The 14,727-nt window shown below is 38.2% G+C and overlaps 1 protein-coding gene across 1 annotated transcript in view; it reads right to left on the bottom strand.

Moving 5' to 3' along the window:
* L3MBTL4 (L3MBTL histone methyl-lysine binding protein 4) overlaps window positions 1-14,727 on the bottom strand; it is a gene marked incomplete at both ends in the record, with an annotated part of 345,501 nt that overhangs the window by 190,918 nt on the left and 139,856 nt on the right. The window contains one exon of the mRNA XM_084252676.1: window positions 5,968-6,082. Within this exon, the coding sequence (XP_084108802.1) occupies window positions 5,968-6,082 (115 nt within the window). The remainder of the gene's footprint in view (window positions 1-5,967; window positions 6,083-14,727) is intronic.

The raw sequence follows: 14,727 nt of genomic DNA, 5'->3' as shown, positions 1-14,727 counted from the left end.
GTGGGATAGAGTATTCTTGGTTGGCATCTGTTTTCTTGGAGTCTATTGACTATGTCCCTCCACTCTCTACTTGCCCGTAGTGTTTCTTCGGAGAAGTCTGATGTCAGCCTGATTGGTTTTCCTTTGAATGTTATCTGTTTCTTCCCTCTTGTCAGCTTCATTATTTTTTCCTTGTCCTGGATTCTTGGGAGCTTTACTATTATGTGTCTTGCTGTGTTTTTCCTTTCGTCGTGGAAGTTTGGTGTTCTTCTTGCTTCTTGTATATCAATTTTCAGCTTCTTCTTCACATTTGGGAAGTTCTCTTCAATTATCTCCTTGAATATTTTCTCTGTTCCTACATCTCTCTCCTTTCCTTCTGGAATTCCTATAACTCTTATATTTCCTCTCCTCATGGAGTCAGATAGTTCCCGAAGTTTTTCTTCATTCTTTTTCCTTCGTACTTCTCTTTTCTTTTCTGTTTTGGTTCTTTTTATTTCTGTGTCTTCAAGAGTACTTATTCGTTCTTCCATTTCATCTATTCTGCTCATTGCTTTTCCCAGAGTTCTTTAGTTCTTCCATTAATTCTTTGATCTCCTGTGTTTCTTTTACTTCCCTCTTTAGGGACTCAATTTCATTCTTTTGTCCATTGTTTTCCCTCTTTATGGACTCAATTTCCTTCTTCTGATCATTGTTTTCCTTTATGACTTCTGTCACTTTTTTAATCATGGCAATTTTAAATTGTCTTTCTGGAAGGCTCAGAAGTTCTTACAAGTTACTGTCATTGCAATCTGGCTGGTGGTTTTCTTTTTGTTGTGTGCTTTTTTCCTGAGGAGTTGTTAGGTTGCGTGTGGTTCTTCTACTCCCTACTGTCTGTTCTCTAATTTGTCGTATGCATTGGGACACTGTGTTGCTGGGACTGGCCGGCATCTTGGGTGAGTTTCTCTGCTCCCCTCTGGCTCCTCCAGGAGCCATCTCTCAATTTCAAGCAGTCTTTACTGAAGAAAGGTCCCTGTTCTAAAATGCCGATGTGGGGACACACCCCTGTGTGCTTGGCCTGCCCCGGCGGTGGGTTCCCACTCCCCCTCTGGGTTTGGACTGCAGGCCAGAAGTGGCCTGGCATGGGTGAGCTTCCCCGCTCACCTCTGGCTCCTGAGGGAGCCTTCTGCATGCAGTCTTTCCTGAAGAAATATCCCTGTTCTAAAATGGTGATGCGGGGAGCACTCCCTGCGCATCCGGTCTCTGGCACACTCTTCTGCACGCCCGTTCTGCCCTGGCTGTGGGTGCCTGCTCCCCTTGTGGGCTCAGACTGCTGGTCTGAAGGGGCCTGAAGGGGCCTGGGGTGGGCTAACTTCCCAGCTGGCCAGGGGTTCCTTCAGGAGCCTTCTGCAGGTTTCAAGAAAGGTCCCTGGGTGTTAGTGACTTTTTTTCTGGTCACTAGGTGGCGCCAGAGATCTCTCCTAGTCCGTGGGGGGCTGTTTTTCTTCACTCCTTGGACAGGGAACAGAGCAGGAATGGTAGGGAAAACCTCAACGGCTTTGGGGTGCTGTGTCTGCCTTGCGCCCCACCGACTTGGAGGACCCACGCTCCGAATTTCGTGCCCCGGGTCTCAGTTCCAAAGCCCTCAGATCCAGGACGTGGGCTGTAGCCCAGTTCAGAGGCTGCAGTAATGGTGCCTTTTGCACCCCACTCCCATGTCCAGGCGCCTGGTTTCTGATTACTCAGTGAGGGACTTTCACCCCAGTGAGGGCCCCCTCGTGTCTCCCCGCAAGCCTAGGTCGCAGGCGCGGGGACCTGGGCAACCGCGATCCTGATCCGCGTTTGTTTTTCAAGTGCTCTGCTTTTCCACGCAAGCTTACAGGCCGGCCCTCGGTTGTGTGCAGGTCTCCCGGGTTCTCTGCTGTTCTCCAATGGCGCCCAGAGCCGTTCACTCACTGCAGCGGTGAATCCTGCAGTGTTCTCCACAGTTCCAGTTCACGGGGTGTGGTGGCTGAAATAGTTCCTTTCCACTCCCAGTCCCGCTTGCTGTGTAGTTTGTTCTTGTTGGTCGTTTTGGTTTGTTTTTTTCCTCCTCTCTGCGGGTCGGAGAGTGCCGACTCTGTGGGTGGGGGAGGGGAGCAGGGTTCTGCGCTTTCCTCCCTTCTGGTCCTCTTTTATGGCCACTTTCTTCTTCGGGTAGTTTGCTGGAGTCGTCCGTTTATCTTCCGTGTCCCAGTTCTCACTGGGACCTGCTGCTTTCCCTCCCTATTAACTTTTTTTAATGGGAGATCTTACTCACAGCATCTCCTCGCCGCCATGTTGCTCCGCCCTCTCGATAGTTTCATATATTTTAAAGGACATTCAGGAAATACAAAGTATGACAAGAAGATCCTGATGACTTACTTCTAAGAGTAGAAAAAGGTCCACCCTGAAGGACTATATAACTCAGAAACCAAACAGCTAAATTGTACCCTCACGACATGAGAAAAGACAGGTTAATCTGGCAGTGAGACCCAGGTGGGCTGCAGGTGAGTATCTCTGGCAGGAACAGTGACTAACAGGAAGTTGCCATCAGTTGGCCACCAACTTGTGCTCTTCCCAGTTGAATGAGAGGGAACATTCAAGTTTCACTGTCAAAAGGCTTTAAGCTACTTTTTTGAGAACTTATGCTAGGCTTTAATGACTAAATATTATGGTCTTGGCCAAAATATACTACATTTGTGCAGCCTGACCTTAGCATGTACTATTTCCTGACTCAATTTCTGAATAAATATAAATATATTGATTAAATGGCATTGACAGGGCCTACCCTGGTGGTGCAGAGGTTGAGCGCTGGGCTGCGAAGCTGCCCACAGCCTCTGCAGCGCCGATTCCATCCCCGGCCACCGGGCAAGGGGGCGAGGGTCCCACATGGCGTGCACACCTCTCCTGCCGCCTGCTGCTCCCCTCAGCTGTGTATTTCGTCCGTCTGCCTGCTCTGCTCTCCACTCTGGCTCTGGTGAATTCTCTCACCCTCTATGCTTCTGACTGTATGTACCCAGTGCTTGTATAAACAAACAAACAAACAATCAAATAAATAAATAAATAAATACATAAATACATAAATAATGGCATTAACAAAACTGAAACAAACTCAAGGAATACCACCCACCTAGAAAAACAAACTTTAATAGAAAAACAAACTTTAATGAATGCTAATGAAAACTATATGAGAACTGACATATATTTAAGCTTGCCTATACTTGTTCCATTTCCATCTCTAAAGCAGCTGCCTCTCTCTCCACTGATTCAGAGCCCCTATACTCTTCTAAACACAGCTCAACAACATTCTAAGATACCCCACTGGATTAACACTATTGCATTCTGCAGAATCTTTAAAGCCACACATAAGCAACCTACATTTAGACTTTAGGAAAATAGGAAGATGAGTAAAGTATAGATTATGAAGGGCCTTGTGATCATGCAAAGACCTTCAAGACTATGAAAGATTATAGAGACTATGAGGAGAAAATTGGTTTTCTACAGACTATCCAAGACAGAAACAAAAAAAGATAGTCATGAAGTTATTGCAACAGTCAATGCCAGATTATCCAATTTTGTTGGAGTACCTTGACCAATCATTTGTTTATGTTTTCCAGAGGAAAAAGAATTCAGTGATAGATAAACAGAACTAAAAAAAAAACTTTGAGTAGGATTGTGTGTGTGTTTATTTTTATTTAAACAATAAGGGATTGGATGATAACACACTAAATCATAATATAAGCAAATCTTAAAGCATATATTAAAAGTTAATAAGATTAATGATGAAGATATGAATAATTATGAATTATGGGGCTAACCACACAATCTACAATAAACCACATTAATAATGATTTACCCAAATTTGTAACAAAAAATGCAAGCACAGCAGCAACAGAGTATCATGAGCAACTGAAGAGCAACTGAAGAAACACAATTGAGTTATCTTTACCCAAAGTTAAAGGAATCCCAGTTACTTAAGCATGAGTGCACAAAACAGGAATCTTTGTAATACTGATAAGAATTCAAGGAAGTTGAACTTAAAAATTGAATTAAAATGTTTGGGAAAGTATAGTCACATTATTAATTTTAGCCCAATTGTCAAATTTCATAATTTCGAATAATTCACATACTTTTATTTAAAAAATGAAAATCTACAGACTGTTGTATCACTTCCTGACAGCAAGTAACATTAACTGGGGATATACTATGGTCAGGCACATTTTGAAGTATTTTGCATTAATTTATCTCATTTCATCATTACAAATTTGAGATAAACACACTAATATTAATCCCATTTTATAGACAAGGAAACAACCATAGAGAATCACAATAAGCAAACAGTGAAACTGAGATTCAAGTCCAAGTATTCTGACTACAGATTTCACTTTTAACTGCTAGGTGTACATTTCCTCTAAAACTTGAATTTTTAGATCTATGTTAGGCTCATAGGAGAATCTGTGCAGCTCACTAACTAGGAGACTATGTTCTGTGAATCACTTGTAACTATGACGAGAGCTCAAACAGTACAATGCCACTGGGAGTGGGAAACAAAGATGAGTTATAAAAAACTGAAAGAGAATTAGCAAGAATTGGTGACAGGTTGTTGTGGGGGATGAGGAAGAAGTTAGGAGGGAGTAGAGTCCAGAATGACTCTGCATAACAAGTAGGAGCTTTGGAAGCAACCAGGAACTACAGTAGAAAAGTACATTGTTAGCCTGGGATAGAGTTCAGGTTTGATCCATAGACTTCAGGATACTCATGAGACAGTCAGGTCAAAAAAATAAATAGGCAGCGTGACAAATAAGCAGGTAATACCTAAGGGGAGCAATGAAGAGAGTTGTCCCTGCAAAGAAATGGCAATCATCTCTATCTTCACGGAAATCATTCCTCTTGAGAAAGTTGCTAGAATAAATGTGTGTGGTGGTGGCTGGAGTCCTATGAAGACCGTTGGTTAAAATAAAATAAGACCCATCTCCCTGGCATTCAGGGGTGTGAAGTCAAAGAGAATAAACAGTGAGATATGAGCACAAATGAATACACCATTCCCCCACATGCTACTGACCACAGACTCCCTCTTCTGCATTGTGCGTACGGAACCTATGCTTGCTAATGCACTGAAAGTTGCCTAAGGACCTGTATCTTATTACAGTTTTTGAAGAACACAGCGCACTGCAAAAAAAAAAAAAAAAAAAAAAAAAAAAAAAAAAAAAAGTTTGTCAAGTTAGTAAGTCAGAGATCCTTCTCACTTCTACAAGAATTTAGGGAATTCTTTCCGATGAAATTAGACCTTTTAGAGCCTTTTAAGCTTAAGCATCATTAAACTTGCTCATTGTAAGGCATCCTTATTAACAGATAACATGCTAGCTTTATCCCAAGAAGCCAAAAGGAGTGCTTGTACATATGTTTGGAGCTAGTTAATAGTCATGTCAGCCTAATCTGATCAAAAGAATACTTCAGACAAAATAAAAAGCTATTTTGGTTCAAGGTTCATTAGAATTTAGAGTGGTTACTTTTCTCCTTAACTTTGAGTAGCTAGAAAAATCAAAATAATGAAGATACCAGGAGACACTGAAAATATTTACAATTTATATCTTTTGTTGCTAAAATTTAAAACAATTCTATTTTTCTAAAACTTTTTGCAACTTTTAAGACAAAATTAACTAAGATGGAATGTTTTTAAAAAGCAAAATATACTCCAGCTAAAAGCAATGGCTAAAATTAGACAAATTTAGACATCAGTTTTTAAGCTAAATGTAAAAATTAAATTCCTTTGAAAACATTATCAAATAATTTCTTAACGATTGCAACTTTTCGTTTGTATAAAGCATGCCCTTTGAGACTTATGAACAGGTAACTTTCAATGTACCTGTAATGGTGATTATCAATTCACTTGATAGCATTTAAACATTTATATAGACATGAAAAAACAGTATCAAGGTAGGAATTCAGGTTAAATGTTTAAAAAACAACAATAAAGAACAAAATACTCACGATATGGCACTTCCAGTGGATGTCCTGTTACATCACACCACCCAATTGGGTGAATGTCAGGGCTGTCAGCATCCATCCAGTAGTCATATTTGTGGTCCCAGCCATCAAAATGAACCTGTTGAATAATTATTATTCTGTAATTACTATTTCACTATTCCTGTATCAAAATATTAGAAATATTTTGTATCAAAAATATTTTATTTTATTTGTATCAAAATATTTTTTATCAATAACTTTGATACAAAATATTTGATCTTTAAAATTGCATCAATCACACAGTACAGAGAAACAGTATTTAAAATGTTATTTTAAAAACCTTCTAATCTTGCCATTAAAGGTGATGTGCCAATTTTTCTGAGAAGCATCAAACAAGTTGGTAAAATGAAAAAAAAAAATCTGTCTGGAGTTGATTGGAATTTGAAGAGATGGCCAATCCATTTTCTCAAATAAAACAAATACCATACTGTTGAAAGAACATATCCTGTCCTGGCAGACACTGCAAGAATCGTGTCAGCATCATCAATAATAAGAGTCACCACCTTGACATCAGTATAAGTCCTGTATTGATGAGAAATGCATGGATTAGAGAATAGAGAAGCAACAAATTTTAAAATCCTGATACATGAAGAGAGATGGAGTCACTGAAACAATAGAGGAGAGCAGAGTGTACTACTCAAGTATATGGATTTTAATAGTGATCTTAACAGTTGTGTATGGTATTATTTATGCAGTAGTTATTAAAGGACAAGGGCAAGCTGCTATCAGGAAATCTTCTGAGGCATTATAACATGGAGTCAGCCACCTGATCAACTATCACTGCTTCGGCTCTTCAACACATACACACACCAGACTCACACATATACATGCAGATCTGAGATTAATTAAAGCCCAATTTCTGAATCAAAAATTAAATACTTATTGGGCCTCCCCTGGTGGTGCAGTGGTTGAGCACTGGGCTGCGAAGCTGCCCGCAGCCTCTGCAGTGCTGGTTCAATCCCCGGCTGCTGGTGAGGGTCCCACATGGCGCGACAGACCTCTCCTGCCATGCCCGCTGCTCCCCTCAGCAGTGTATTTCATCAGTCTGCCTGTTCTGTTTCCCACTCTGCTCTGGTGAATTCTCTCACCCTCCTGCGCTTCTGACTGTACCCCGGTTTTTGTATAAATTAAATAAATAAATATATACATAAATAAATAAAAATTCCTTATTTCTGAAACTTATCAATCTCTATGTTCTAGCAGTTTCATTATAGAAATAAAAGTATCAGGGCCTCCATGGTGGCACAGGGGGTAAAGCACCGTGCTGTGAAGAAATCCACAGACTCTGCAGCACAAGTTTGATCCCTGGCCAGCCAAGTAGCAACCCACATGGCACAGCAGACCTCTTCTGACTCGCCCGCTGCTCCCCTCAGCAGTGTCCTTCGGTTAATTTGCCTGTTCTGTTCCCCACTCTGTCTCACCCCTCGCATCTCTGGCCTGTACCCCTGTTCTTGTATGCATAAATGGATAAATCCTTTTTTTTAAAAAAAAAAAGAAGAATTTACACTGGAGCAACAAATGGTGTTTGGGAAACTGGACTGCCACTCAAAAGAGTGAAACTGGACAACTATCTCACGTGATACACAAAAATCAACTGAAAGTGAATAAATAAAAGACTTGGATAGAAGATCTGAAAACATAAAGTACATAGAAGAAAATATCGGCAAAACACTCCATGACATAAGTTTCAGAGGTAAGATAAGTCAAACATTTCAGCAAAATCTTGCCTCAAGGAATAAGGACTTTCTATTTCAATTTTTGTACCTCTATCTGAGAGTTCTGTGAAATTTCTATGTAAAACTAAAAGGTTAAAAAAGCAGTATTTTAAAAATTGTTTTGAAGGAAGATACAATGTTTCAGATACTCTAATAAACATATGCCCTTTAGAGTCATTGGGAAATATTAATTTGTCTTTTCCAATGCTGTATATAATTACTTACACTGCAACCTTGGGAATTAAAAATAACCCCTTCTATTTCAATTATGTGATTCCCACTTCACCCACAAGGGCCATCTAAACTTGAAATACATAACCAAAATCTCTTTCCATATACATTTTTATGAAAGATATTTTCATATCTTTGGATTTTCTCATCTCTGCAGTGAAAAAAACATTTTAATAATTCTAACTTGGTTAATAGAGGAGATTGGCATTTTAAGAATATTTATAGTATTTTTGTAAAGCAAAGAAAAAATTTGAAAACCGAATTATCTTTAGCACTGTAAATCACATTTATGAATTGCATATATTTTTGTTTGCATAAAGCCAAGAAAACATATAGAACACTCTTTCTCAGATGTCAATGAATTAGAAAACAAAGGTCAGATAATGGAATCAACCACTGCCTCAAGCTGTTGTCATGGATATACAGGAATGCTTTCTGATGGTATTAACAGTATATGGATTCATTATTAATGACTGGCGACACAACTTAGACATGTAAGAACTAGCTCAGTGTACAAAAAGCCAAGGACAAAGTCTTAGTGTAAATCCAAAGCTGTCAATCCTCTGAGCCAACATTTTCTTGATTTTACTTGTCATTAACTGCCAAATGACCACACTGAGGCCTTTCTTTAGATTTTTGAGCTTTCTCACCATGTTTCAGGCACCTTCACTGCCTCCTTGACTCAGTACGATGGCTAGAGATTGTCGGCTTCAAAATCCAATGACTGAATAAGATGCTGATGGTAATCACCATTTGTTGTTGCTACTCTGGGAAGCTAGAAAAAACAGTTAAATTTATCTAGGGACATTAGCGCTAAATGTAATGCTCTGTCATAATTTTATTAGCCTAAGTAAACATTGTATCTATCCCTGCTACATGGTTTTTAAACTTACTTCCATTTTAACAAGCTTATTGGATATATTTATTTTATTGTCACAAGCCTCAAATCTATTTTAAAGATTTAATGACAAATGTGCTCTAAGCATACGTAGGCTATCAACTTATTTAGGAAGCTCTACTGTACCTGTACTCTATTAGCTTTAATTAAATAATATTCATTTACTTAGCCTTAAGTTTCATTGAAGAAAGAACTGAATTCTGATATTTTATGCTAATACCTATTACTCATAATTATTGGTGCTAATAAGGCAACAGCAAATCTTGCTTCCCATGATGCAAGCTATGCTGTGGGAGTGTGGGTAACACAGTACCAGTACTGACTCAGACATCTGTTCTGCAGCAGGACAGGAATGCTTGTGTCATGCCTTCACAGAACACCCCCATAATCCGAGAGTTAGAGTGTTGAGTAAGGCAGGGTTTCACTTTTACTGTATGCTTATAAATTCCAGGCATAGCTGTGAAATATATATATACTCTCACTAAATGTCCACAATATAGTGTTTTCAAAGATGATGAAAATGAACCTCAAAATGGTTAAGAAGTTTCTAAGATCATACTGCAAATAAATGGCAGACCCCGAATTAGGCTGAGAATAAGTTACTGAAAGAACAATGTTAAGAATACAAACTATGAGGATATTCAAGTCTATAGTACTGAAGAATTTAATTTTGCAAAGATAAATTATATTTTTAAAATATAAAAATACATTTCATAATGAAAATAACAAATATAACACAGGGTTGCAGTCCAGAACTCTTATTACTTTGCACATTAAATATGAATTCGGGGCCTCCCCTGGTGGCACAGGCTGTTGAGTGCAGCACTGTGAAGCTGTCCACAGTCTCTGCACTGCGGGTTTGATCCCAGCCTGGGAGATACCCACATGGCACAGCAGACCTCTCCTGTCTTGTCTGCTACTCCCCTCAGCAGTATATTTCGTCAGTCTGCCTGTTCTGTTTCCCGCTCTGTCTCTGGTGAATCCTCTCACACTCCTGCGCATCTGGCCTGTACCCCAGTTCTTGTATGTATAAATAAATAACTAAATCTTTAACAATAAATAAATAAATAAGAATTCCACATTGAGTAAATTATCTTACCTATTTATCCAGATAAGTACGGAAGGGGAGGGAACAAAAAAGAAAGGAATTTAAGTATAAAGTGTATACAAATTAAAATTTTACTCTCACATATTATCTCCATTTTGTATAAGAAGCTACGTAAATACGTAGGGATTGAGAAATGTGAGCAGATTCCAAGTTGCTGATGATGACTTGAAAACCCTGACTCCTCCCCAGACCACATGCCTGAATTACTGCTGTTCAGCAGTAGTGGAACTGGTAGCCTCCATGTTCTCACTGCTTCCACACTTATTCTTGGCAAAACATCTCAATTCTTTTTCCCTGCTAACCTGCGCCTATACCCATTTGTTCATTCACAAAAACAAATTTTTCCAGGCCTCCCCGGTGGTGCAGCGGGGTTGAGGTTAGCACTGTGAAGCTGTCCGCAGCCTCTGCAGCATGGGTTCAATTCCCGGCAGGCCAGGGAGATACCCACATGTCGCAGCAGACCTCTCCTGTCTCTCCCACTACTTCCCTCAGCAGTGTTTTCCATCCGTCGTCTGCCTGCTCTGCTCCCCACTCTGTCTCTGGTGAATTCTCTCACCCTCCAGCGGCTCTAGCCTGTACACCAGCTTTTGTATAAATAAAAAAAATAAATAAATCTTTAAAAAAATCAATTGTTTCTATAATAAGTATTATAGAAAACTTGTTAAGAAAACTTTTAATCATTAAATTGGAAAATTAAGTTTTCATTCTGGCTATTCTAAAATTCTTTTCCTTAGGCAGTGGTTTGCAAAATTTATTAAGCAAAATACCAACCATTCCCTGTCACACAAAGATTAACTGAGTCATAAGCTCAGGAACGATGCCTAGAAATCACATCTTATAACCACATTCCTAGGTTATTCTGTAGAAGGTGGCTTTTGGATAAAACTTTTTGAAATGCTTCTTTAGGGATATGATCATAATAATACTATTGTTAATCGGCTGAACTTGCTATCAAACCCAAAGTTCTACCTAAAGTAAAGAATAACTGAACTTTTAAAAAAAAATCATAAATCTTTTTTAAATTTTATAAAACAGTGAGCCCAAAAGAGACCTAGTTGAAGGTTTAATACAGAGGACATTCAACTCCAAATGTTTCCATCTGAGATGAATACGTGTACATAAATTTCCATTTCTTTATTTCTATGGTTACTGTCATAATAAATTCAGTTTTCCTCATAAGATTCCCACAGAAATAAAAATATGAAATCTCCAATAGAATCCCCAGGGTTTTAATTCTTGTTAAGAAATCTTTAAATATTTCATCAGAGCTAGGCATAATAACAGTTACATTGGGAGCATGATGGCTACATGTCTTTGGATAATAGCTAATATCTTAGGAAGAAAAACCTTTTTCATAAGCTGTGTGAGGACAAAGAACCTCAAAATCAGTTTATGGCTATAACTAACAAAAATATCTTCATAAGCCCTGTGATAGGATTTACAAAGCTTTAAGCAATGAAGCAGCACACACTGCACATTCATTATTAATGTAAAGGTCATGTCCTTCTTGGTTATTCATCAGGCTACTGTCCTTTCACTTCTGTTCACAATACTGGCCCTGGCCATGGACATTGTTTCAACATGCATTCTCAAGCTGTCTTCACCTTCTGATTTTTCACATTGGCTCCTGCATCAAGTCACACTTTATTTATACTCATTATGCATTGAACACTAACTCACAAAGGACTTGAACAGATTACCGTAAACCAAAATAGGGATTTTAAAAGAGAAAGTGGTATATGAGGCATGTGAAAGAAGTGAGGAGTTAGTTATATCTTAAGGAACTCAACAATTTATTATCCAAGTGGGATATTTTTGAGAATAAGAGCAGCACTATTAATAACTGCACAATTACAACAGGCATAATCCAGGACTATCACAGATAACCCAGAATATATGATTCCTGGTAGTTTAAGGATGATTGCTATAAATAAGCAGTTCCCAGAAAACCAATGGCAAAATAGAAATTTACATAATTTCAATTACAACATTTAAAAAAATCTACCAATTAGTCACAGAAGCAAAATTTCCCCAATAGGAATTTATCTTACATTTATATAATGAACATCAGATAACACAATTGACAAAATGACATAGAACATGAAAAATAACTGATGTAACTACTTAATATCTACATGGGCAGAATCAATAAAATGGAAATGTATACTAGACATAGACATGCTGGTATATCATGTATCATAAGCACTATTTCTAAAATTTTGAAGCCATGGGTAGGTTACATATTTTTCCTTTCCATTCTTATAATTTAGCTCTTAGTACTTATTGGTAGCAAGTTCTATATGAGTCATGTGAGTGCTCACTTAAGAATTTTTTTTTAAACATACTTATTCTACTGTTACATCAGTTACACTATTTTGACTGTTACTTGAGAATACAAGCTGTATTTTATAATTGTTTTTGAAAGACTTTTTTTAGAGCACTGTTAGACTCACAACAAAATTATAGGAAGATGTAGATTTCCCATATACTCTCTGCCCACATAAGCATAGCTCTCCCGCTATCGGCAGCTACTTTCAGAAAGGAGCATTTGTTATAACTGAAAAACCTATATTAACATAGTAAAATCACTGAAAGTGATAGTTAGCCCTGAGATTTATTCTTGGTGTTGTAAGTTCTATGGACATGAACAAAAGGGTACCGGAATGAATCCACAATTATAGTATTATAGAAGGTATTTTTACTGTCCCCCCCCCCCCAAATCCTCTCTGCTCTTCCTATTCATCCCTTCCTAAGCCGCTGCAATCATTGACCCTTTGGCTGTCTCCATAGATTTTCCTTTTCTGGAATATCACAGAATTGGAATTATATAGCATGTAGACTTTTCATATTGGCATTTTACTTAGAAATTTCCATTTAAGTTTCCTGTATGGTTTTTTTGCGATTTGACAGTTCATATCTTTTTAGAGCTGAAAAATATTCCATTATCTGGATGTACCACAATTAATTTATCCATTTACCTTCTTAAGGATGTCTTGGTTTCCAATTTTTGGCAACTGTAAATATAAGCATCCATGTGCAGGACATGTTTTTAACTTTTTGCAGTAACTGCTAAGTAGCAAGATTACTGGATGATCAAAGAGTATGTCTAGTTTTGTAAGAAATCACTAAACTGTCCATCAAAGTAACTGCAAACATTTTGCATCCCCACCAGCAGTGACTGAAAGTTATTTTTGCTTCACATCCTCACCAGCATTTGCTGTTGACAGTGTTCTGAATTATAGCCATTCAAATAGCTGTATAGTAGTATCACACTGTTGTTTTAATTTTCATTTTTTGATGACATATAATGTAGAGCATCTTTCCATATGTGTATTTGCCATCTACAAATCCTAGGTGAGGTGCTTAGGTCTCTGCCGCATTTTTTTTAAAGATTTACGTATTTATGCATACAAGAGCTGGGGTACAGGCCAGAGATGCGGGAGGTGAGAGGATTCACCAGAGACAGAGTGGGGAACAGAACAGGCAGATTGACCGAAGGACACTGCTGAGCAGAGCAGCGGGTGAGATAGGAGAGGTCTGCTGCGCCATGTGGGTTGCTCCCTGGCCAGCCAGGGGATTGAACTCGTGCTGCAGAGGCGGTGGACTGCTTCATAGTGCGGCGCTTAACCCTTGCGCCATCAGGGAGACCCTCTGCTGCATTTTTAATTGGATGGTTTGTCTTCTTATTGTTGAGTTTTAAGTTTTGTTTGTGTAATTTGGTTAAGAGCCATTTATCAGACTAGTTAACTGCAAATATCTTCTCTCAGTCTGTTGCTTGTCCCTTCATTCTCTTGACATTGTCCATTACAGACAGAAGTTTTTTTTATCTTTATGAAATCCAGGTTGTCGGTTATTTCCTTCAAGGGTCATGCCTCAGTGTTATATCTAAAAAATAATTGCCTTACCCAAGGACATCTAGGTTTTCTCCTGTTATCTTCCAGGAGTTTTATAGCTTTGTGTTATAGACAGATTAACAACTTCCAAGCTCCTTTATGCAGAACTGAATATTGGAAGTCTCTTCTAACATTCCTGTCTCTACTATCAGATGGCACTTGGAACATATTTGTTAAAAACAGTCTAACACTCAATTTGTTGGACAAATGAATGTAAACTCAAATATGCTTGTTCAAATTATGTAAATAGCATTAAATGAACATATCTAAAGGGTTTATCTAAGATTAAAACCCACTGATTTATGCTTTCATTTTACAAACCTATCTTCTGAACTATCAACATTTATTTTCTTTCAAGTACTGTGATATACTACTTCAAAATACATGGACTGCCTGAAACTCTTTTAAGACATTTATTCATTTAGAACACAAAAGTAGAAACATGTTCCTCTTGGTTATAATGACTAGTATGTTACGGGTAAATAAAAATGTTGATCTAACTGACATTTCCATACTGAGAGAAAGGATAGAGTGCAGCACATGTGGTGGGGAGGCAGGGGGAGGAAAGAAAACTTCATTCACATAGTGAGAATCCCACATAAATTCAAGAAGTTGCAAAACAAGCCTATGTTTAGAGTCACAGGAATAATCACCATAACAATAAGTTAAAATAAATGAGAGTCATTGCTCTACAAAAGGGAAAATGTGGGAGAAGGAGGTTTTTAGGGCAAGTGTTTTATAACAAAATTTTTAGTATTATTGTTTGCATTTTGCAGAGGTCTCACTTTGGTAAAAATAAATTTTTAAATATGGACAACTTAGTTAATGGGTGTGCCATCAATAGATCATAAATACAGGAAAGAAGTAGTGTTCTGATTT

This window comes from Talpa europaea (genome assembly GCF_964194135.1).
Source record: "Talpa europaea genome assembly, chromosome: 13".
Classification (NCBI taxonomy): domain Eukaryota; kingdom Metazoa; phylum Chordata; class Mammalia; order Eulipotyphla; family Talpidae; genus Talpa; species Talpa europaea.
The sequence above is the reverse complement of the archived record's forward strand: the minus strand, read 5'-3'. Positions and strand labels throughout refer to the sequence as shown.